The sequence below is a fragment of the Moschus berezovskii genome, chromosome 3 (assembly GCF_049115385.1).
Source record: "Moschus berezovskii isolate FMDL1 chromosome 3, NW_MosBer_1.0, whole genome shotgun sequence".
NCBI lineage: Eukaryota > Metazoa > Chordata > Mammalia > Artiodactyla > Moschidae > Moschus > Moschus berezovskii.
This window is the reverse complement of record NC_142462.1, coordinates 123,365,754-123,388,120: the sequence shown is the minus strand read 5'-3', so window position 1 is coordinate 123,388,120 and position 22,367 is coordinate 123,365,754. Positions and strand designations below refer to the sequence as shown.

At 49.8% G+C, this 22,367-nt stretch overlaps 1 protein-coding gene across 2 annotated transcripts; it reads left to right on the top strand.

The window, feature by feature from the left end:
* Window positions 1-7,098: 7,098 nt before the first annotated feature.
* Window positions 7,099-21,457, top strand: ABCF2 (ATP binding cassette subfamily F member 2). Of its 2 annotated transcripts, none has more exons than XM_055421565.2 (15): window positions 7,099-7,252; window positions 7,967-8,169; window positions 12,401-12,613; window positions 13,249-13,431; window positions 13,514-13,685; window positions 14,819-14,914; window positions 16,175-16,277; window positions 17,467-17,562; window positions 17,703-17,822; window positions 17,914-18,003; window positions 18,367-18,477; window positions 19,089-19,151; window positions 19,356-19,484; window positions 19,952-20,155; window positions 20,831-21,457. In XM_055421565.2, the coding sequence occupies exons 2-15, from the start codon at window positions 8,010-8,012 to the stop codon at window positions 20,966-20,968; spliced, it is 1,878 nt and encodes a 625-aa protein (XP_055277540.1). In that variant the 5' UTR covers window positions 7,099-7,252; window positions 7,967-8,009; the 3' UTR covers window positions 20,969-21,457. The 2 variants fall into 2 exon arrangements, with proteins under 2 accessions (XP_055277540.1, XP_055277541.1); XM_055421566.2 differs by lacking the exon at window positions 7,099-7,252 and adding an exon at window positions 7,566-7,780.
* The last annotated feature ends 910 nt before the right edge of the window (window positions 21,458-22,367 follow it).

The window sequence follows — 22,367 nt, the reverse complement described above, 5'->3', positions numbered from 1 at the left end:
CCCGGAGCCGGCGCGCGTTCCGCAGCCCCTAATGCGAGCGGACCCAGCCTGAATCCGAAGGTGACCCAGATCTTCAACCTCGACTCCCTTCTAACCTAGGAAAACACTCTTCTCCCCTTCGATGAGCGCGTTTCTACCTCCTTGGGCCACTGCTCCCAGCGGGCTTCCCGAGCCCCATCACCTACTCAAGTTATTTCAGAAATGTTTGCTGTTTGCTTACTAAGTTCCAGACCCATGGTCGAAGAGGTGGGCATGGTCCCTGCTCTCAGTTGGAGACGGGTATTAAACACACATTGACAAAAAATAAAAATAAACGTTTAAGTTTAGGTCGAAATTACAAACTGTCCGAAGTCCTAGTGCAGAAAAGTAAAGACTCAGTGGAGAAATGCGGCAGGAAGAAATAGACTGAGGATGTGGGAATGCTGCGATCCAAAATTCAGTACGTAACCCGGGGAGAAAGAGGAAGACTGGCCCAGAGAACTAGGAAGGCCAAAGCACCTAAGGCTGCTGAGTGAGGGGAAAACAGGTTAAGGGAGGCTGGAAGGCAGGTGGGCCTTCAAGCAACTATGGTGGGTTCCCACCCAGGATGGCAGATTCCTCGGGGGCAGTTTCAAAATGCAGGAAGGCAGTTTTGTTGTCAAAGAATTGAGGGGAGAATGCTACATGTACATTTTAAGATTGTATGGCACTAGAATTGTTCTGGAGAAGGCAATGGCACCCCACTCCAGTACTCTTGCCTGGAAAATCCCATGGATGGAGGAGCCTGGTAGGCTGCAATCCATGGGGTCGCTGAGTCGGACACAACTAAGCGACTTCACTTTCATTTTTCACTTTCATGCATTGGAGAAGGAAATGGCAACCCACTCCAGTGTTCTTGCCTGGAGAGTCCCAGGGACGGGGAAGCCTGGTGCGCTTCCGTCTATGGGGTCGCAGAGTTGGACACGACTGAAGCGACTTAGCAGCAGCAGCAGCAGCAGAATTGTTCTATGCAGCTTCCAAATGTCCTATGAACATTCATTTTAGAGGGGAAAAAACGGTTAAACTCATCTACTTTCTGAGCCTGTTTTATATGTAACAATTAACTAATTTTGCAGGGTTGTAACCTGTGCTGAATTTTCAACGAATGTAACTATCATGTCAATAGAAGGAAGCCTGTACTTCAGTTTTGTCCCCGGAATGTACTTGTTACCATTTTGTAACAAGTGAGTGACTAATGGTGTTTTCCAGCATAGGGAAGTAACTTGTAAAGGATTTCCTTTTCTTTCTTCTGTTATCATTACACTGTAATTTTTTGAAACTTATGTGTGTAGTTAGGTTGTCACAAATGAACTTTATTTCAAAAGAGGAAAAGAGGTGTTATTTGAAGAGTTTCTTATTAAAAGAGAACATTGGGGCTGGTTAAGTTAGGAAGCCATTCTAGGAGGCACGTGGGATGGAACACAGCAGCAGGGCTCCCCTTTACTGTGTTTTGATCTTACTCTCAGATTGACTGCAATTTGATCTCCCCTCAACACTGGCACATGGTAGGTGGTAAATGGCTTTTAGGTTCCAGACCAGCATTGTCCATTAGAAATATAATGTGAGCCATATATGTAAATTTTAAATATTCTGGGGCTATGCTCTGTTTAGTTGTTCAGTCGTATCCGACTCTTCGTGGCCCCTTGGACTGTAGCCCACTAGGCTCCTCTGTCCATGGACTTTCCCAGGCAAGATATACTGGAGTGGGTTGCCATTTCCCACTAGGAGTGGGGTTGCTGGATTATATGGCAACTGTATTTTTAGTTTTTTAAGGAGCCTCCTTACTGTCCTCCATAGGAGCTGCAATGGTTTACGTTCCTACCAACACTGTAGGAGGGTTCCCTCTTTTCCACACCCCCTCCAGAGTTTAATTATTTGTAGTTTTTTTGATGATGGCCCTTCTGACAGGTGTGAAGTCATACCTCATTGTATCATTTCTCTAATAATTAGTGATGTTAAACTTCTTTTCATGTGGCCACATTTCTTTAAAAAAATAAAAGCAACGAAACAGGTGAAATTAATTTTAGTATATTAACAAATATTAACATTTGAACACATTGTTGTTCAGTTGCTCAGTCATGTCCAACTCTTTGAGACCCCATGGACTGCAGCATGCCACGCTTCCCTGTCCTTTACCATCTCCTGGAGTCCGCTCAAACTCATGTCCATTGAGTCAGTGATGCCATCCAACCATCTCGTCTTCTTGTCCCCTTCTCCTCCTACCTTCAACCTTTCCCAGCATCAGGATCTTCTCCAGTGAGTCAGCTCTTGGCATCACGTGGCCAAAGTATTGGAGCTTCAGCATCAGTCCTTCCAATGAATATTTAGGATTGATTTCCTTTAGGATTGACTGGCTTTATCTCCTTTCTGTCCAAGGGACTCTCAAGAGTCTTTTCCAATGCCACAATTTGAAGGCATTAAGTCTCTGGCACTCAGCCCTCTTTCTGGTCCAACTCTCACATCCATACATGACTACTGGAAAAACCATAGCTTTGACTAGATAGACCTTTGTCGGCAAAGTAATGTGTTTGTTTTTTAATATGCTGTCTAGGTTGGTCATAGCTTTTCCTCCAAGGAGAAGAAATTTCATGGCTGCAGTCACCTTCTACAGTGGTTTTAGAGCCCAAGAAAATCAAGTCTCTCACTGTTTCCATTGTTTCCCCATCTATTTGCCATGAAGTGATGGGACCAGATGCCATGATCTTTGTTTTCTGAATGTTGAGCTTCAAGCCAACCTTTTCACCCTCCTCTTTCACTTTCATCAAGAGGCTTTTGAGTTCCTCTTCACTTTCTGCCATAAGGGTGGTATCATCTGTGTATCTGAGGTTACTGATACTTCTCCCATCCGACTTGATTCCTGCTTGTGTTTCATCCAGTCTGGCATTTCCCATGATATACTCTGCATATAGAGTAATCAATATAAAAACTGAGATATTTTAGTCTTTTTGCTATCCACATGCAATCTTCAAAATCACCCCCACCTCAAGCATATTTCATACTTACAGCATAATCTCAGTTCAGACTAGCTACATTTCAAGGGCTCCATAGCCACATCTGGCTAGAGGCTACCACATTGAACAGCAAAGTTCGAGACCTTTCTCAGTTACTAAGTTTCTAGGTAACTCTGGATGAAACCTTTCCTCCCTTGGGTCTCAGTTTCTTTGTATTTTAAATGAAGAGGCTGGATGCTGCTCCAGCACTGACCTTCGGTGATTTTCATATTTAGCCAGGCCTTTTCTCCTTTGATCTCTCTCCCTCTTATTTCCTCATTTCTTTTCCCTTCACATCCTAAAGGATGATGCTGTTTAAATGCTGCACTCATATGACAGCAAATTTGGAAAATTAGGCAGTGGCCACAAGACTGGAAAAGGTCAGTTTTGATTTCAATCCCAAAGAAAGGCAATGCCAAACAATGTTCAAACTGCCACACAATTGCACTTATCTCACACGCTAGCAAAATAATGCTCAAAATTCTCCAAGCCAGGCTTCAACAGTATGTGAACCGAGAACTTCCAGATGTTCAAGCTGGATTTAGAAAAGGCAGAGGTACCAGAGATTAAACTGCCAACATCCATTGGATCATCAAAAAAGCAAGAGAGTTCCAGAAAAACATCTACTTCTGCTTTATTGACTACACCAAAGCCTTTGACTGTGTGGACCACAACAAATTGTGGGAAATTCCTAAAGAAATGGGAATACCACACCACCTTATCTGCCTCTTATGAAATCTGTATGCAGGTCAAGAAGCAACAGTTAGAACTGGACATGGAACAAGGGACTGGTTCCAAACTGGGAAAAGAGTACGTCAAGGCTGTCTATTGTCACTCTGCTTATTTAACTTATATGCAGAGTACATCATGAGGAACGCTGGGCTGGAAGAAGCACAAGTGAAGAGGAACTAAAGAGCCTCTCTCGATGAAAGTGAAAGAGGAGAGTGAAAACGCGGGCTTAAAACTCAACATTCAGAAAACTAAGATCATGGCATCTGATCCCATCACTTCATGGCAAATAGATGGGGAAATAATGGAAACAGCGAGAGACTTTATTTTCTTGGGCTCCAAAACCACTGTAGATGGTGACTGCAGCCATGAAATTTCTTCTCCTTAGAAGATATGACCTAGACAGCATATTAAAAAGCAAAGACATTACTTTGCCAACAAAGGTCTGTCTAGAAAAAGCTATGCTTTTTCCAGTAGTCATGTATGGATGTGAGAGTTGGACCATAAAGAAGGTTGAGTGCCAAAGACTTGATGCCTTCAAATTGTGGCATTGGAAAAGACTCCTGAGAGTCCCTTGGACAGAAAGGAGATCAAACCAGTCAATCCTAAAGGAAATCAATCCTAAATATTCACTGGGAGGACTGATGCTGAAGTTGAAGCTCCAATACTTTGGCCACGTGATGCCAAGGGCTGACTCACTGGAAAAGACCCTGATGCTGGGAAAGAATGAGGGCAGGAGGAGAAGGGAACAACAGAAGACAAGATGTTTGCATGTTGGACAGGACTGAGTGACTAAACGGAACTGAACTTTCCCTTCATGCCCAGGTCTGTCTCCTGCAAGAGACCTAAACCCTGGATGAAAATGGCAGAACTTCTAACTTTTCTAGGCCACTCTTACTGTGCTGGAGGAGACTTTGCCCAGCAACTGTTAATTTATGGGAAATCATGGACATGATTGGTTGGTCTGCAGGTAGATTTAGAGAAGTAACTCATTAGTCCTTGCCATCCCAAGTCACTCTACAGAGCTGGAGTGGTTCCCAGTACCAGAAGATTTGAGCTTCAAACACTAGTACTGTTTCCTACCAGCAGTGTTATTTTTTTTAATAGTGCTGTGCCTTTATTTCCAATCTGTAAAATGGTATTTATACCCACTTTAGAGTCTGTTTGGGGAATTTAATGTGATGGCATAAATGAAGGAATATAATTATGTAGTCTCTGTAACCTGAAACCTGCCTGTGACCAGGCATCTTAATGAGGCTGGGAGACGCAGGCATATTGTAGACCTCCCAGGAGGCTAGGTGCTTGCATGAGTAATTTTATGTGAACCGCAATCATATACAACTTCCTTGTTTCATAAAGAAGGGCACTGCAAGCAGTTAACTGCTGTCTGTATATCTCTACCTAGAACAATGCTTTGGCCCGTATGGCACTTATTACTTACATGTCATGATCTGTTTCCTTTCTAAATTTTTTATCTTGTTGGTTGAAAAAAAATACACAATGTGAGAGTTGTGAGTTAGGTTTTATTTGGGGGCCTAATGAGGACTATAGCCCAGGAGACAGCCTCTCAGATAGCTCTGGGTAACTACTCTGAAGAAGTAGGAGAGGGGTGAAAGTGGTGGGGGGAAGGGGTATGTGCAGCCAAGCACACATTTTGGCAGAACGTTGTTCCAAGCCACAAAGAGCAGATGTCTCTACTTTTTTAGACATGAGAAGATGCAAGAAACTGGGCTCATAAAATCTTCCCCAGAAAATATCTGAAGGTCTGTTTTGTCAATTTTCCCCAGAGCACAGTGCCTCATCCTGATCTCTGTCCTGAATTCTTTTCAAGGTGTGTGGACGCTCCATGACTGCAGTAGCTAGTGACCTCATCGTTCTAAAACCGGATGGTGAGCAATAACTTTTAGTTGGCATTCTTAACTGTAAGCGCCGTGAGACCAGGGAATGACGTACCACCATTGCAACTCTAGTATCTAGCTCTGAGTCACACGCTGGTGAGGGTTAGTCTAGGAAAAGGCATGCTTAAAGGCAAGAGGTGTGAAATGGCATGGCGAAAGGAGATCAATCCTGGGTGTTCATCGGAAGAACTGATGCTAAAGCTGAAACTGCAATACTTTGGCCACCTCATGCGACGAGTTGATTCACTGGAAAACTCTGATGCTAGGAAAGGTTGGGGCGGGAGGAGAAGGGGACGACAGAGAATGAGATGGCTAGATGGCATCACCGACTCTGTGGACATGAGTTTGAGTGAACTCCGGGAGTTGGTGATGGACAGGGAGGCCTGGCGTGCTGTGATTCATGGGGTCGCGAAGAGTCGGACACGACTGAGCGACTGAACTGAACTGAACCTCAGAAACGCAAGTAATTAGATTCTACTGGAGCATCAAGTTTGAGAAAGAAAACTAATTCTATGAGGAAGTGAAGTGAGCTCACTTTTTTTTAAAGTGTCGGGGCGGGGGGGGTCTACTTTGGTATCAGGTGCTTCGCTTAAAGCCGAGAAGCAAACTAAGATTTGCAGTTTCCAGTGCCGGAAATAACAGCTTCCTCTGCTCCCTCTAGCCGTGTCCCTGAAGAAAGCACTACTGATCAGAAACCTGGAGAAGTTTTGATAGACATACATTTAGGATTTGCTTACTGCAGGGTATGAGAAGTCCGTAAGGGGTTTTAAACTATGAAAAGTAACGAGGGGGAAGGAAGAAAGAAAAAAAAATAAATAACGGGCAAGTAACGTCATAAAGGTAAACTCCGAAGTCTTGATTTTCACTTTAGGGCTCTTCCCATCAAACTTACTGGTTTTGGATGGAAACTTAACAAGTTCTGCAGTGGGTAGGTAGAGTAGCGACGATTCAGGAACGACGCTCGGCACCGTCATAAGTTTGGTTATCACTGGACCAGCCTCTAAAGCTTCTGTTTCACGGAATGAGGACGCCTTTCCTTCACGGAGGGATAATTCTGTTCTTCGCATCCTCTTGGAAGCGATGAGCGTCTTCCCGGCCCTCTCTCACGGTCGGCTCAACCTTCTCCCCGTCCCACCCCCGCCATTGTTTCGACCCATTTCCGCCTGACGCCTGCTGGGAAGTGTAGTCGCTCGCCCTGCTGTCTGAGCCGGTTTGGCGGCCCTCATGAAGCCGGTAGCTCCGCATAACCCCTCAGCTATTCCAGAGGCGGGGGAGCCGGGGATGGCCCAGCCGCTCCTCCGAGGAGCAAAACTGGGACTCGCCGCTTCCGGTGCCCGAAGCGGACCGCTAGCAGAGAGGGCTCTGAGACTCCAGTCCCCGTCAGTCGCGCGCACCGTGATGACGTCACTCCGGCCCGCGAGGCCCCTGGGATCCGCGGTAGTTCTCGAGGAGCGGGTCTCAGGTTCGGCAGCGGTGGCCAGAGGACGACACTTCCCAGGAGTCTGCGCGGCGGCGCGACGAGAGCCGCGCGAGGCCGTGATTGGCTGGTGAGCCGGCCGCACGCGGAGGAGCTCAAGAAGCCGCTCTGTTGCGACAGAGGCCGAGCGGCGAGGCCCAGTGAGTTGGGGGAAGGGGCGCTGGGAGGAGGCGGGGGCGGGGGAGGGTGCCGGCCGGTGAGGGGGTGAGGCGGAGGTGGGGGGATCGAGAAGAGGGAGGAGGGACTGGGCTGGGATGGAGGCGACTGCAAGGGAGGAGAAGGGGCCGAGAGAGAGAAGCTGACGGGCGGAGGCTGCGGGAGGCTCGGAGGGGTGGTGGTGGGTGGCGAATGAAGAGACTCCGGGGGGGACTCACAGCGGGGGGTGGGGGGGGAGACGAGGGCGCCCCGGGGAGAAGCTGGGCTCGGCGGCCGGGTGGTGTGGAGGGGGAAGACGGGGAGGAGGCCTGAGGCTGACGGGAGGGAGGAAGCCCGGGAAAGTGAGGCGGCCGGCCGGAGCGTGGAGCGCCAAGTTGTGGGGAAACTGGAGACCGGGGACCTGTGCCGAGGGGCAGAACCCGGTCCCTCACGTGGAGGCCCGGAAAGGAGGAGCGTCTCCAGAGCGAGGCCGTCCGTGGGGATTGGTGGACAAAGCCCCGAGGGAAGAGCTGGTGAGATGGGAAGAGCGGCAGAGAAGCCGAACCGGCTGGAGACACCCTGACAAAAGTTGGGAGCGACTTTAGGCTGGGGCGGAGCTGGGTATCAGAAGCTTGCTAGGGAATTCCTGAGACGGATGGAGCGCAAAGCCCAGGCAGTGTGCGGAAGTTTAGAATTTGGGGGTGTTTGCCTTCCTTCAGGCTTTCTGGAAGAACAGTAACGGTTTCCCTGTGGTTCATCACCATGCCCTCCGACCTGGCTAAGAAGAAGGCGGCCAAAAAGAAGGAAGCTGCCAAAGCCCGACAGCGGCCCAGAAAAGGACATGAAGAAAACGGAGATGCCATCACAGAGCCACAGGTGGCAGAGGAGAGAAATGAGGAGGCCAATGGCCGAGAGACCACAGGTAAATAGAGGGAGAGGTGGGTTCCTGGAATGGTTGCTGGGACCCAGTGGATGCCCCTGCTGGGGTCTGAGGTGGGATGCTGGAGGCGCCAGAAAGTATCTGATGCCATGAAACTTTACCTGATGAACCGAATCAGTAGGGTTGGAGCTTGATCAGGAAAACTGAACACAGTTCTCACATACACAGTGGTGAGCAAACATGAGAGTTGTGCTGCCTTGCCACCCTATCTTCTAGATTTGGAGGTCAGTTCCCTGCCGCTTTCTGAATTTCCATTTCTACACATGGAGGTAGTGTGCCAAGCTGTTTGCCACATGATACCCTTGTCCTCCTGGGGCAGTGACTGTACCAGCAAGACAGAAACATGTGAATTGTTTTATGGGTTTTTCCCAGGAAAGAGATGCGTTTCTGTTACGAGCGCTTCTCAAGTGTTAGACACAAGATCACTGAATATTGAGAAACTGTAAGCATGGCTTTTCTCTGGTAACTTGCAGTCTAGGTGGGGAAACAGGGAAGTGTGCGATAAAGAATATTCCAGGCTCTTGGCTGTCTGTCCCAGCCTTCTTCCTTGCCCCAAAAAGCTCTCTGAACAGTCCTTCTCTATTGACTACTGTTGGCCTTTGAATAGTCACCATGTTTCTGTCCACTTACATATTGAGGTTCTTATACTCTAATTTTTGTACTAGCTACATTTGACATTTCTCTTAGGGCCCAGCTCAAGGTGGTAACATCTTTCCCCGTCAAGCCTGACCTTAATAATATTGCTATTCACTATATCTCTGTACTATGTATCCAGGGCTTCCCTGTGGCTTAGATGGTAAAGAATCTGCCTGCAATGCAGGAAACACAGGTTCAGTCCCTGGGTCGAGAAGATCCCCTGGAGAAGGAATGGCAACCCACTCCAGTATTCTTGCCTGGAGAATCTCATGGACAGAGGAGCCTAGTGGGCTACAGTCCATGGGGTCACAGAGTCGGACACAACTGAGCGTGCAAGCGCACACACACACACATGCAGTATCTCTGGGGTTGCTTTTTCTTTGGCCGGTACCACACGGCATATGGAATCCTAGTTCCTAGACTAGGGGATTCAACCCATGCCCCCTGCAGAGGAAGTATGGAGTCCCAACCACTGAACCTACATGAGAGTTCCAGCATTACCTTCATTGTATCTGTCTTTCCATCTGGATTGTTTGATCTTTGAGTGCGGGGACTGTGTCTTGGGTGATACTTCTTTATTTTGCATGATTACCCTTGCAGACAGAGATACTAGGTAAAGTTGCACGAGGAGAGAATTATTCATGTAAGTTGCAACAGAGAGACAGGAATTCCAAAAAAAAAAGGGTTTAAAATGATTGCGAGGAGAGAGTTAAATGGTAGGAATTGTCTCCAAAATAAGAATTATGAGGGAGGACTAGTGCAGTCAAGTCAGGCAGTTTTCTTCCTGACCAGGATAGTGGAGAGATGGGAAGGTAAGAATGGCGGAAGGGAACAAGTGGGCTGAATTGTGATCTGTCAAGAAGGGTTCCCTCTGGGCTCAGGAACAGGGGTTAAGCCTCAATTCTTAGGACTTTCTGGGAGTCAGAAAAGTAGACAGCCGAATCTCACTTTGAGGCTCTTGTCCACAGTTCCAATTACAAACTTCTTTGCATTTGTCCCTAGAAAACCAGAATTTGTCAGGGCAAACCCAGCTGTACTACTCCTGACTCAGTCATAAGTGAGCTTTGGGTTTCACTCTGCTTCCTCAGGGAGCTACTGTTCAAAAATATAAAATCTGGGTTTTTTTTCCAGCTCTCTCTTTGGAAATATTTCTTATTGCCAGGGACCCAGGGTCATTTCTGCTTTCATAACTAATGGATCATCTGTTCTCTCACAAGACTGATTCTGCTCTCTTCTCTGAGTTTGGAATTACTTAATTCTCCAACCTGGTAGTTACCATTGCTGCGTGGTCTTCTTTAGGTAGTGAGATATGGAAAGATCAAGAAATATCAAAGAAAGTGACTTCTGACAAACTACTCAACCTTCTTTTGGATCTGAGACTATTTAGGATGGGTTCTGGAGTTCATCTGGTCCCCTTGTTTGGGAAATGAATAGAAAGGGGCTGCTTGTGAAGTCTGCAGTATTCCTTCTGATGAAGTTTGTTCCAGAATCCTTTCTCCATTCATTCAGTGCTGTTCACTTACCTTTTGAGCCTGTTTTTTAGGATGCTATAGGCCAAGACAGTGAGGTATAAGTCTTTTAAAGCTCAGGAGATGACTTAGATCATAGATGCCATAAACTGGAAAAGTGAAGTCCCTCAGTCGTGTCCGATTCTTTGCGACCCCATGGACTGTAGCCTACCAGGTTCCTCTGTCCATTGGATTTTCCAGGCAAGAGTGCTGGAGTGGGTTGTCATTTCCTTCAATAAACTGGAAAAGGTCAAGAGAAAAGTTGTATAGCTGTGTCTCGGTGTCTGCTGGGGGTTGGTCCCCGGATGCCTGTGGATAGCAGAATCCACAGACGCTCAAGACTGTTACATAGAATGGTGTATGTAGTCTTTGCATATAACCTGGCACATCCCTAAATTACTCACTGTACCTAATACAGCATTAATACATGAAATAGTTACCAGTGTGTGGCAAATTCAAGTTTTACCATTTGGAACTCTGTGGAGTGTGTTTTTTTTTTTAATCCACGTTTGGATTAAACATGATTTTGGATGCAGAACTGTGGATACAGAGGGTTGGCTGTGTAGCTTTCCTTTAATTTTAATCTCCTTGCCTGAGTACATGGAGATACAGTCCAGAGATCGGCAAACGTTTTGTGTAAAGATCCAGATAGTGAATATTTGCAGTTCTGTGGGCCATATGGTCTCCGATGCAGCTGTTCAGCTTTCCCATTGTGGTGGAAAGCAGCCATAGACAACATGAAAATGTTGGGTGTGACTGTCTCCCAATAAAACTTTACTTACAAAAGCAGGCAGCTGGCCAAATGTGGCCAGCCTTTTTTGTAAGCCACCCCCTCCCAGGCTAAGAATGTTTTTTACGTTTTTTACGTGGTTATGTTTCAGATGGTAATGGATATACCTATGTAATAGTTGTGATTTTGCTACTAGGGCTATAACCCTAAAATATTTACCATCTGGCCTTTTAAGAAAAAGTTTACTAAAACTCCTTATCTAGATCACAAACTTCTCTCTACACTGTCTTCTCAAGATCTCAAACAGGGATTGGCACAAAATGGGCCTATGAGAAGCCTCGTGACTCAACTGTGTGGAAAGGAGACTTTAAATTCCTCTCCTCGGTCAAAACTGCCCTGGACCCCTCTGTATTTTCTCGTACTGGTCCCTTCCAGGCAGTATAGCTTCTTGGAATTAGCACCCGGAAGCTCTCTAGGTTGTAGAGGAAGAGAACTGCACCTCTGTAGCATCTGCTTTCTCTGGGGCATTGATACTAATCTGGGGGCTTCCCTGATGGCTCAGTGCTAAAGAATCCACCTGCCCATGAAAAAGATATGGGTTCGATTCCTGGGTTGGAAAGATCCCCTGGAGAAGGAAATGGCAACCACTCCACTATTCTTGCCTGGGAAATCCCATGGACAGAGGAGCCTGACGGACTGCCGTCCATGGGGATCACAAAGAGTGACACATGACTCAGCGACTGAACAACGACAGCTGATTCTTTAATACACGCTCACGGAGGACGATTTGGAGTTCTCACCATTGCTGCTGCTGCTGCTGCTAAGTCGCTTCAGTCGTGGCCGACTCTGTGCGACCCCATAGACGGCAGCCCACCAGGCTCCCCCGTCCCTGGGATTCTCCAGGCAAGAACACTGGAATGGGTCTAGCCATTGCTACCATGCGTCATATCATCTAAGAACAAGAGAAGTTAGAATTAAAAGGACAAGTTGCGAAGTAAAAAACGTCCATTAAAGCAGGATACCAGGGCTGAACTACATGTAATGTACACCCTGTTAAAGCTTGTGAAACATCTGAGTCAGCTCAACCTGATCTTGTGCCCTGGTCCTTCAGGACACGCCTCATTCAGCCTTTGGATTTTTATGTGTTAATATGTGGTAACTTAAAGAAGGGCAAAAGCCACAAATGCCCAAGCAGGGACCTGAACCCTCAGCCCTCACAGTAAAAGTCTGATGCCCTTCTGACTGAGCCACGCAGATGCCCTAAGACATGCCTTTTTGTGTAAGAGCTTAGCGTGTCTTACAACCCTCTTCCCAGATTGCTTTTCTCTTCTGTCCCCAGAAGTGGATTTGCTGACCAAGGAGCTGGAGGACTTCGAAATGAAGAAAGCTGCTGCTCGAGCTGTCACTGGCGTCCTCGCCTCTCACCCCAACAGTACCGATGCCCATATCATCAACCTCTCCCTCACCTTCCATGGTCAAGAGCTGCTCAGTGATACCAAACTGGAATTAAACTCAGGCCGTCGCTATGGCCTCATTGGCTTGAATGGAATTGGTGAGGCCCTTGGAATGCAAGGTGGGGGGTATCTCTCCTTGGCTCATCTGTCTCTCGGCAAGTGTTTGCTTAGCACCAGCTGAGTACAACGCTGGGCATTTGCAGTATGGGTGGGAGCCAGATGTGCCCACCTACCCATACAGAGCAGTCACGTGATGAGTACCACGTGAGTCGTTGCAGGCAGTAGGTGCTGGAGAAGTGGGTGGGAGCGGGTGGGAAGCGTCTGTAGGTGCACAGACTTCACAGAGGAGGGCTGGGACAGGACCTGGCAGAACCGTGTCCCGTGGAGGGGGCAGTCATAGGATTTGAATGAATAAAAGGAAAGAAAAGACTCAAAAGACGGGGAGGTCTTGGTTTGACTGGGGAAGATTGAAGGCGGGAGGAGAAGGGGGCGACAGAGGATGAGATGGTTGGCATCACTAACGCGATGGACATGAGTTGGGTAGGCTCCGGGAGTTGGCGATGGACAGGCGAGCCTGGCATGCTGCAGTCCATGGGGTTGCAAAAAGTTGGACACAGCTGAGCGACTGAACTGACTTGGTTTGACTGGAGTGGAGGGACTGATATAGGTCAATGACAGGCAGAGCTGTGCTGAGCATCCCCTTCTCTGCCTGTTTATCACCTGCCCCTCTCAGGAAAGTCCATGCTGCTCTCTGCTATTGGGAAACGCGAAGTGCCCATCCCCGAGCACATTGACATCTACCACCTGACTCGGGAGATGCCCCCTAGTGACAAGACGCCGCTGCAGTGTGTGATGGAAGTGGACACGGAGCGAGCCATGCTGGAGAGGGAGGCTGAGCGGCTGGCTCATGAGGACGGTAGGGCTCTGGACCCAGGGGCGTGGGGTGGCTTCCCCCTGGGAAAGGCCCCAGAGCCTCACTGGCCACGCACCGTCCACAGCAGAGTGTGAGAAGCTCTTAGAACTCTACGAGCGGCTGGAGGAGCTGGATGCCGACAAGGCGGAGATGAGAGCCTCGCGGATCTTGCACGGACTGGGTTTCACGCCTGCCATGCAACGCAAGAAGCTCAAAGACTTCAGCGGGGGCTGGAGGATGCGGGTTGCCCTCGCCAGGTGCGTCTCCCTCAGCTCCGCCCTCTGCGGCACCCTGTCTCTTCTCAGGGTTGAATGCTCTCTCCCGCAGAACTATTTAGAACAGGGGTCAGTGGTCAGTCCATGCCAGATACTGCCAGTGTAGAGGGGTGAGGGTGATGTACATGAGCCAAGGAGTGAGCTTCCTGACCCACGTGGTCCCTGTTGGACTTACAGGACCGTGTTCAGGAATCCTGGGACCAACTCTAGGTAAATGGGAGGATAGGTCTTGTCTCTTTTCTCTTGACTCCCCTCCCCTCCCCCCTTTTTGGGCTTCAGCCTTTCTAATTCTTGTTGTATAAATTGTTAGGCAGCTGCTAGGATATCTGTCCTTCTTGCCCTCTCTTGACCCGACCCAGAACCAGTTTCTGTAGGCTGTCATTTCCGCACCGATCCCCCAAGAAGTCCCCAGTCACATAAGTGGTTCCTTCCCCCACCCATCTCTGCACAGAGCCTTGGGGAGACCTGATACACTGTTTCAGCAAGGTTGCCTGAGTGTGCCCTGGAACATAAGAGCCTTGATTTTACCTGCCGGCAAGGAGTTGTAGCCTCAGATTCACTAGGGAACTTTTACACACACAGATTTCCTGGCCTCTTCACATCTGTGCTGGAGTCAGATGTCCGGAAACCTGGTTTCTAAAAAGTGCTGCAGATGTGATTGCAGGGGTCGGACCAGAGCTGTCCCCTTGTTCCTCCTGTCTTGAGATGCCATCTAAGAAAAGAACATCCTTGGGCCTCCTTGCTAGAGTCTAACAAACCCACCAGTTAGGTTTCACCTGAATGCTTTTTAGCAGTATACTTTTTCTGTGTCCTTTTGTGTCTCCCGATGGTCACCACCCTCAGTGTGAGAGACTTGTGGACTCATAACGAGCTTTTGCAGCTTTATGTCCGAGCTACATCTTCCTTCTGCTTCTCAGCTCTGTTTTCTGCTCTTTAGCCCCCACCCTTCATCTCTGGTTTCTCTCCTACCTTTCACCTTTTGTCTGAGGTAGAGAGCCTTGAGTGATTTCAGGACTCAGTGCAGGCCTGAGCAGAGCTGCAGGCAGCAGGCAGGCTATCCCCTCCCGTGCGGCACGCGGTAGCCTGCAGTGGTTCTGTCTCCTTTCCTGTCTCAGAGCCCTCTTCATTCGGCCCTTCATGCTGCTCCTGGATGAGCCCACCAACCACCTGGACCTCGATGCTTGTGTGTGGTTGGAAGAAGAGCTAAAAACGTAAGAGGCGGGGCTGGGGGCAAGTGGGCAGCTCCTCAGGGAGGGGCTGAGCAGAGTCCAGGGGGGATGGCAGCCCAGGATCCACAGTGATACTAGAGCAGTGAGCAGTGGAGCGAAGTGAAGCAAGAGGGAAGACCAGACTGAAAGGTGGTGACCACCTTTGTTCTTGTTTAGTCGCTCAGTCGTATCTGACTCGTTACAACTCCATGGACTCTAGCCCGCCAGGCTCCTCTGTCCGTGGGATTCTCCAGGCAGAAATACTGGAGTGGGTTGCCATTTTTCTTCTCCAGAGGATCTGCCCCACCCAGGGATCAAATCCATGTCTCTTGCATTGCAGGCTGGTTCTATACCACTGACCCACTGGCAAAGCCTAGTAACCACCTTTAGGACAGACCATTTTGTTAGCTTTTGTTTAGTCTGAAATATATGAATTTTTGGTTTTTTTCCTATTGTTTAAAATACAGCATCTTTATTAAAAATAATATTTTTTCTTAATTGTATCTATATCATATAAACAGGGGTATAAGATCATGATGTACTGACAAAGAGAAAAATAGCCCATATGGCTGTGGTCCTTTGCTTGAGAGCCAGATAACCTGGAAAGTTGCCCTAGTTCTAGAAGAAGGCTTTCCATGGTTTCTGCAGTGACCTGGTACCTTCTTTATAAAAAGGAGTGGTTTCGTCACTACGTTATGTCTGACTCTTGCAATCCCATGGACTGTAGCCTGCCAGGTTTCTCTGCCCATGGGATTCTCCAGGCAAGAATACTGGAGTGAGTTACCATTTCCTTCTCCAAGGCATCTTCCCAACCCAGGAATCGAACCTGGGTCTCCTGCATCGCAGGCAGATTCTTTACCACCTGAGCTCTGAAGACAGTAAGATGGAAAAGAGAGCCCGGTGATTGTTGCCTTGCCCACTCCAGTTCTCCGCTCTGGCCTTAGATGTGTTGATGGGTGCTTGGGCACTCTTTGATCTTACCATCACCATTACTGCCATCTCCACTCCATTCTTTTGAAAGAACAAAAGTTTAAGGAGTTTCGACTGCCTCACCACACTTTGAAAAACGTCTCGTGTTCTTACACATAGATTGAGCACTGGCAGCTTAAGTGCTGAGAGCTGGGAATTGGCCAGGAAATCTAAAGAATGCTCAGGCATAAGGGTGGGAAAGGATGAAGGTTTCCTGGGCCTGACGTTCAGCTCCCCTGTTGTGAACTGTCTACCGTGTTGAGCTCCTGCCTGACTGGCTCTCTGGCTTTGCAGTTTTAAGCGCATCTTGGTCCTCGTCTCCCACTCCCAGGACTTCCTGAACGGCGTCTGTACCAACATCATCCACATGCACAACAAGAAGCTGAAGTACTACACGGTGAGCGCCCGCCCCCCCGCGGCGCCCTCTGCGCTGGCTGCTTCCCCGGAGTTCTCCTCTAAGCACAATTGACCGAGCAGCCCTTTTCTGCCTGTTACTGTAAAAAGATGTGGGCAGGGCCTTCTGCAGCCTGTCTTGCTTTAGTCCCAGAGTAATTGCTTTCAGGCCATAGGCCACGGATTGGCAGCCTGTGCATGGGGTGTATGTTTGCCTTTTGCAGAAAGGCTGCCTCTTCATGGGGCCCAGGCAGGCCCTGCTGCCCTCTGCCTTCTTGAGTAGCTGCTTATGAAAAATAGAAGTCCTCTTTATTCATAGTTGTACTCACCAGAGGAGTATTAATAGTTCTTGCATAGTTGTTCAGAAGTTTCACATGTACTTGCAAGCATTTGTAAAAAAATTCTATGTACACATACCGCGATTCTGTCAGTTGAGTTTAAATTTTAATATGTCTTGGACAGCTTTCCATATGAGTAGATTTAGATTGTCCCCTTTTTTTTCCAGTGACTGCATGGTATTCCATTGTATGGCTATCCTGTAACTTATTTGTCAGACTCTTTGATGGATGTTTAGGTTGAGTCTGGGTGTTTGCAGATAGACACCACGGTAGTCCCTAGTGCAGGGTTTGCCAGGTCCTAAATCTGACTGGTCTGGTGTCTTCCCACTTGGAGGCAGTTTCTGTGGCTCGCCTGGGGCTTCAGCCTCTCCAGGTGGGGAGGGGATGCACGTGCCCTTGGAAGGCTGTGAGCCTCTTGATGATCCGTACAACAGTGGTTTTCAGGGCTCCTGCCTGGGCTGTGGGTGTCTTTACGGCTAACCCGAGGATTTCGTCTGGAGCCCCGCTCTAGGAAGGAGAGGCACACAGTTTGGAAAGACCTCAGCTTCTAGATTCAGATATACTGCTTCTTTTATTTTTTTTAATATTTATTTATTTGGCCGTGTTGGGTCTTAATTGCGGCATGTGGGATCTAGTTCCCTAATGATGGATTGAACCCTGGCCACCTGCATTAGGAGCTCACAGTCTTAACTGCTGGACCAGCAGGGAAGTCTCAGAATATGCTTCTTTAATGCACTTCCTCTTCCCCTGCTGCATCACCTCATAGCTAGGGCCAAGTCAGGTGCCATCTTGAACCCCTTTTGACCCAGAGCTGAGGCTAACGCTGCCCATCTCACCCGGTGTGTCTTCCTGCAGGGTAATTACGATCAGTATGTGAAGACGCGGCTGGAGCTGGAAGAGAACCAGATGAAGAGGTTTCACTGGGAGCAGGATCAGATCGCACACATGAAGGTAGGGCCACGATCTCCTCCTCCGGGAGAGCTGACGGAAGGTTTCTGGGGAGGTGAGGGGCTAGAGAAGTCCTTTGCCCTCTTTTCAGATGCATCATGGGGTACCTGCCCGCACGCAAGCCCCTCTCTGCACTCTTTCAGAACTACATTGCTAGGTTCGGTCATGGCAGTGCCAAGCTGGCCCGGCAGGCCCAGAGCAAGGAGAAGACGCTACAGAAAATGATGGCATCGGGACTGACAGAGAGGGTTGTGAGCGACAAGGTAGGGCCTGGCTGGGTGGACTTAGGCGGCCTGAGGTGAGATGGGTGAGGGCGGGCCTGACTTGATAAACACCTCTTTATCCTCTTTCTAGACGCTGTCCTTTTATTTCCCACCATGTGGCAAGATCCCTCCACCTGTTATTATGGTACAGAATGTCAGCTTCAAGTATACAAAAGATGGGGTGAGTACCTGGGTGTGGTTGGGAGGCCTGGGTACATTTTACAAGGTGGAAGCTGGCGAGAAGAGTGTCCTGTTTGCTGACCGCATCTACTAACCCTTGTGGTGCTGGGGAGTTTTCAGGCCTGGCAGCCTGGGTTGCCTCACTGAGAGCCTTAGAGGAGTGCGGGTCCCCTTCAAGTACTTGGAGGGAACATTGCTCAGCTGCGTTGGTGGGTGGAGGCAGTGGGTACGGGGCTGCCATGGGAGCTTCCTCCCTCCTCACTCCCACCGCCTCTAGTGGTGACTGGAGGCTCAGTGAGATTGCTCTGGCAGTTGGACTGCTCACCCTACCCCTGGATCTGTTTCTCTCCCCCGCCTGCTTCAGCCTTGCATCTACAACAATCTAGAATTCGGTATCGATCTCGACACCCGAGTGGCTCTGGTGGGGCCCAATGGAGCAGGGAAGTCAACTCTTCTGAAGCTGCTAACTGGAGAGGTATGGTGCCAAGTGGGGACGTGGGACTCCAGCATTGGATGCCAGTGTGTCGGGTTGGGGGGCGGCATGCAGGGGCCACTAGTCATGGAGGGCCTGCGTGCTCTCATGATGAGTGAGCCGTCCTCTGGGGGCCGGGTCATCACTGGCCAGTGTGATGTTTGGGGCATTTTCTTAGAGAAAACTGGCAGAAGGAGTGTGTGAGAGAGAGAGCTTGTGAGAGACAACCCAGGCCTGTTCTCACCGTCTTGCCGTGTCTTCATTCAGAGCATTTAGAACACAGGAGCGGCTGTGCATTTAGAAACGTTTTTATTGTAGAAAGTGTATGTTGGACCCCTGCGAGTCCTCTGTCCTAGTTCAGTGCTTGGGAGAGTAGTCCACCACACCAGTGGATCGTGTGGTGTCTCTGCCTCCCCTGAGAACATCGGTCTTGGTGTATTTTCTCTGAGTGGCCAGAAGAGCAGTCTGTGAGGTGGTGGTGTGGGTTCTGTTTTGGAAGTGGAGTCTTGCTCGGTGTGAACGTATGTTTGCTTCGCCTCTCTGCTTCTGACCAGGTTTGCTTGTCTGTGTGCTTATCTTCCCACTGTCTACTCTTTTTTTTTTTTTCCCCGCAGCTACTGCCCACAGACGGAATGATCCGAAAACACTCTCATGTCAAGATAGGGCGTTACCATCAGGTATAGTCTTGGCAGGGAGCGGGGAATTGCCCAGGGTGTGAGAGCAGGGCTGCGTGTGCCCAGGTCAGCTCCTGGGTGCTCCTGCAGTCTTGAGCAGCTGCCCGGGGAGAGGTAGAGAGACGGTACGTGGCAGGTACCCCAGCAGGCTGCCTTTGAAGAACTCCAGGCACACCTGGGTGGGTTCTTTTTTTTTTTTCCCTGTAGCATTTACAAGAGCAGCTAGACTTAGACCTCTCGCCTTTGGAGTACATGATGAAATGCTACCCCGAGATCAAGGAGAAGGAGGAAATGCGGAAGATCATTGGGCGCTACGGCCTTACTGGGAAACAACAGGTCAGGAAGTGGGGCGGGAGGGCCCCAGGCGACTGGGTGGCATGGGCCGGGCGTCCATGCTTCCTCTGCTCTGGGTGGCTATGGCCTGGCGCTCTGAAGTCTCCAGGGAGGGTGGGGGTCGCGTGCTGGCCCCTGACATGCCCTTGCCTCCAGACCAGCAGGGTGGGCCATGGTGTTAAAGGCAAGGGAAAGTGAGACCTAGAACACAGGGTCCTCTGGTCCAGACTCAGGTCCCCTGACGGCTCCACGGCGTGAAGACTCTGCGCCGAGGCAGGGCTTCAGGCGCTTCCAGGTGTGTCCCTTTCAGGCCCTTGAGGGACTGGCAGGGTGCCACTGTCTTACTGTGTGATCTTGGGTCTTCCTGAGCCCCGCTTTCTGTGTGATAACAGAGAAACCACAGGGAGAGGTGAGTCTTGATGCATGGGGAGGGCAACCCCAGACCTCATAAGTGACGTGGTTCCACGCAGGTGAGCCCGATCCGGAACCTGTCTGATGGGCAGAAGTGCCGAGTGTGTCTGGCCTGGCTGGCCTGGCAGAACCCCCACATGCTCTTCCTGGATGAGCCCACCAACCACCTGGACATTGAGACCATCGACGCCCTGGCAGATGCCATCAATGACTTTGAGGGCGGTATGATGCTGGTCAGCCATGACTTCAGACTCATCCAGCAGGTGAGACTCCTGGCTGGGAGGCGGTTGGGGTATAACACGCCCATGGCAGGTGGGGGACACTGAATTCACGTTACCGTGTTTGGGAAAAGGGTGCAGGGAGTAGCGGGGAGAGGACTAGCTCTTACAGTTCTCTGAGAAACTCAGAAAGCCTTCACAGAAACACTTTCATTCTTCATTAGCTGTTTGGGGCTGTTAGCCTACTTGGCATCATTGACCAAAATCAGGGAGGGAATTGAGTAGCGAACAGGGTGCTTTTGCTGTTGTTTCCGGGATTCTTCAGCCTAGAAATAGTGTTGTACTAAGGAGACTCTGGATTAGACAGAGGGCTCCTGCCTGTCACTGGGGAGAAAGCTGCTGGTCATTTCTCTGAAGCTGTGAGAAAGACGGGTTGGAGCGCAGGAAGCTGAGAGTGAGGCCCTGAACAGGTCTGGGTTCTGCTGAGGAGCCGGCAGTTGGGGTGACCAGCGGGTTCTGGCTTGGAAGGCCCCACCCCCTGCTGGGTACGGTGTCTAGATTAGACCATCCCCAGGAAGACTGAGGGGGTAAAATGGAGCTGGACGTGGGCCGGTGGGAGCTTACGGACTTTTTCTTCTCAGACTCCGCTGGGAACAGTCTCCTGGGCCGGGGTGGGAAGGGCGCTGGCCAGGGTGACTAAGTCTGGGGTTTGCTCTCCAGGTTGCACAGGAAATCTGGGTCTGTGAGAAGCAGACAATCACCAAGTGGCCTGGAGACATCCTCGCCTATAAGGAGCACCTCAAGTCCAAGCTGGTGGGCGAGGAGCCCCAGCCCGCCAGGCGGACCCACAACGTGTGAGGCCTCGCCGGCCAGCCGGCCGGGCCGGGCCCCCGGGGCCACATCCTGCATTGCTGCAATACTGCTCCCCAGCCCCTTGCCCCCACCTGCCTTAGCTGCACTCTGTGATCCTATCTACAGCTGGACAGGACCTGTCCGTCTCCTGTCCTTCCAGCTACTGTGTCTACGTCTGGACTCGGCTGGCTGTTTCCACCAGCTCCTCGCTGGTTCTGACCTGATAGTGATGCAGCCAGAGGCCTCTGAGGGTCAGCCCGCGGGCCCGTGCCCCGGGTCGGCCTGTGAAAAAGCTTAGGATCCTCGTTCTCTGGGTTTTGGTGATGTTGGAGGAATACCCCCCCCAGCCCACCGCCCCCATTCCTTTCTGCTTCTGGTTTGGAGCTCTGGACTAGGGCCTTAATCCTGGTCGGTTTTTAAATAATTATTTAACGGTGTAACTTTTAGACCTGCGTGACATCCACAAAGCGTCCAATAAAGAAAGAAGAAGCCATGGTCCCCGCCTTCCTCTTTGGGTCTCTGGTCCTTTCCTGCTCCTCCCTGCAGTGCCACCATTCACCTGCCCTCAGCACGAGCTGGGGCGGGAGTCGGTGGGCTGGATGCAAACTGAGGACTGTCTGTGGGCGCTGGAAGAACTCTCTTCCGTTCTGAGTTGAACTCATGCCTTTATTTAGGTCAGTGGTTCACAAACGTTAACGTGCGTCAGAATCACCTGGAAGACTCATTGGATCACAGACAGCTGGGTCTCACCTCAGAGTTTCTGGTTCAGTAGGTATAGGTGAGACCAGGAATTAAGATTGCTGAGAGTTCCCCAGTGCTGCTGCTGCTGCTGTATTCCTGGTGGGATACAAGAAGTTTTGTGATGTTAACCTGTCCACAGCCTTAATTTTCATTAGCGCTGTATCCATTTTATCAAGACTTCCAAGCCAGGGTTTTGCATAGCCTGAACTTTAATAGCACATCCACCCTTTGTGCCACCAGGCTTCCTGCCTTCCTTCACCTCTGAAATCTCAGCAACCATCCCTGTTTCCTCTGGTGGGGAAACATACATAGCCATGGTTTCTAAGACAGTAAAACACAAAGTCCCAGATGGTGTCTAAACCCCCGAGGAGCTCACAATCTGATGGGAAAGCCAATAAGACAGTTCAATTCAGTTCAGTCGCTCAGTCATGTCCGACTCTGCGATCCCATGAATCACAGCACGCCAGGCCTCCCTGTCCATCACCAACTCCTGAAGTTCACTCAAACTCATGTCCATCGAGTTGGTGATGCCATCCAGCCATCTCATTCTCTGTCGTCCCTTTCTCCTCCTGCCCCCAATCCCTCCCAGCATCAGAGTCTTTTCCAGTGAGTCAACTCTTCACATCAGGTGGCCAAAGTATTGGAGTTTCAGCTTTAGCATCAG

What these genes read in the sequence shown, in the direction of transcription:
- ABCF2 (XM_055421565.2), top strand. Translation starts at nt 8,010, where the DNA reads ATGCCCTCCGACCTGGCTAAGAAGAAGGCGGCCAAAAAGAAGGAAGCT. An exon ending in CATTGGCTTGAATGGAATTG is followed by an intron (nt 12,614 to 13,248) that starts GTGAGGCCCTTG and finishes TGCCCCTCTCAG; the next exon opens with GAAAGTCCATGCTGCTCTCT. An exon ending in AGAAGCTGAAGTACTACACG is followed by an intron (nt 16,278 to 17,466) that starts GTGAGCGCCCGC and finishes GTCTTCCTGCAG; the next exon opens with GGTAATTACGATCAGTATGT.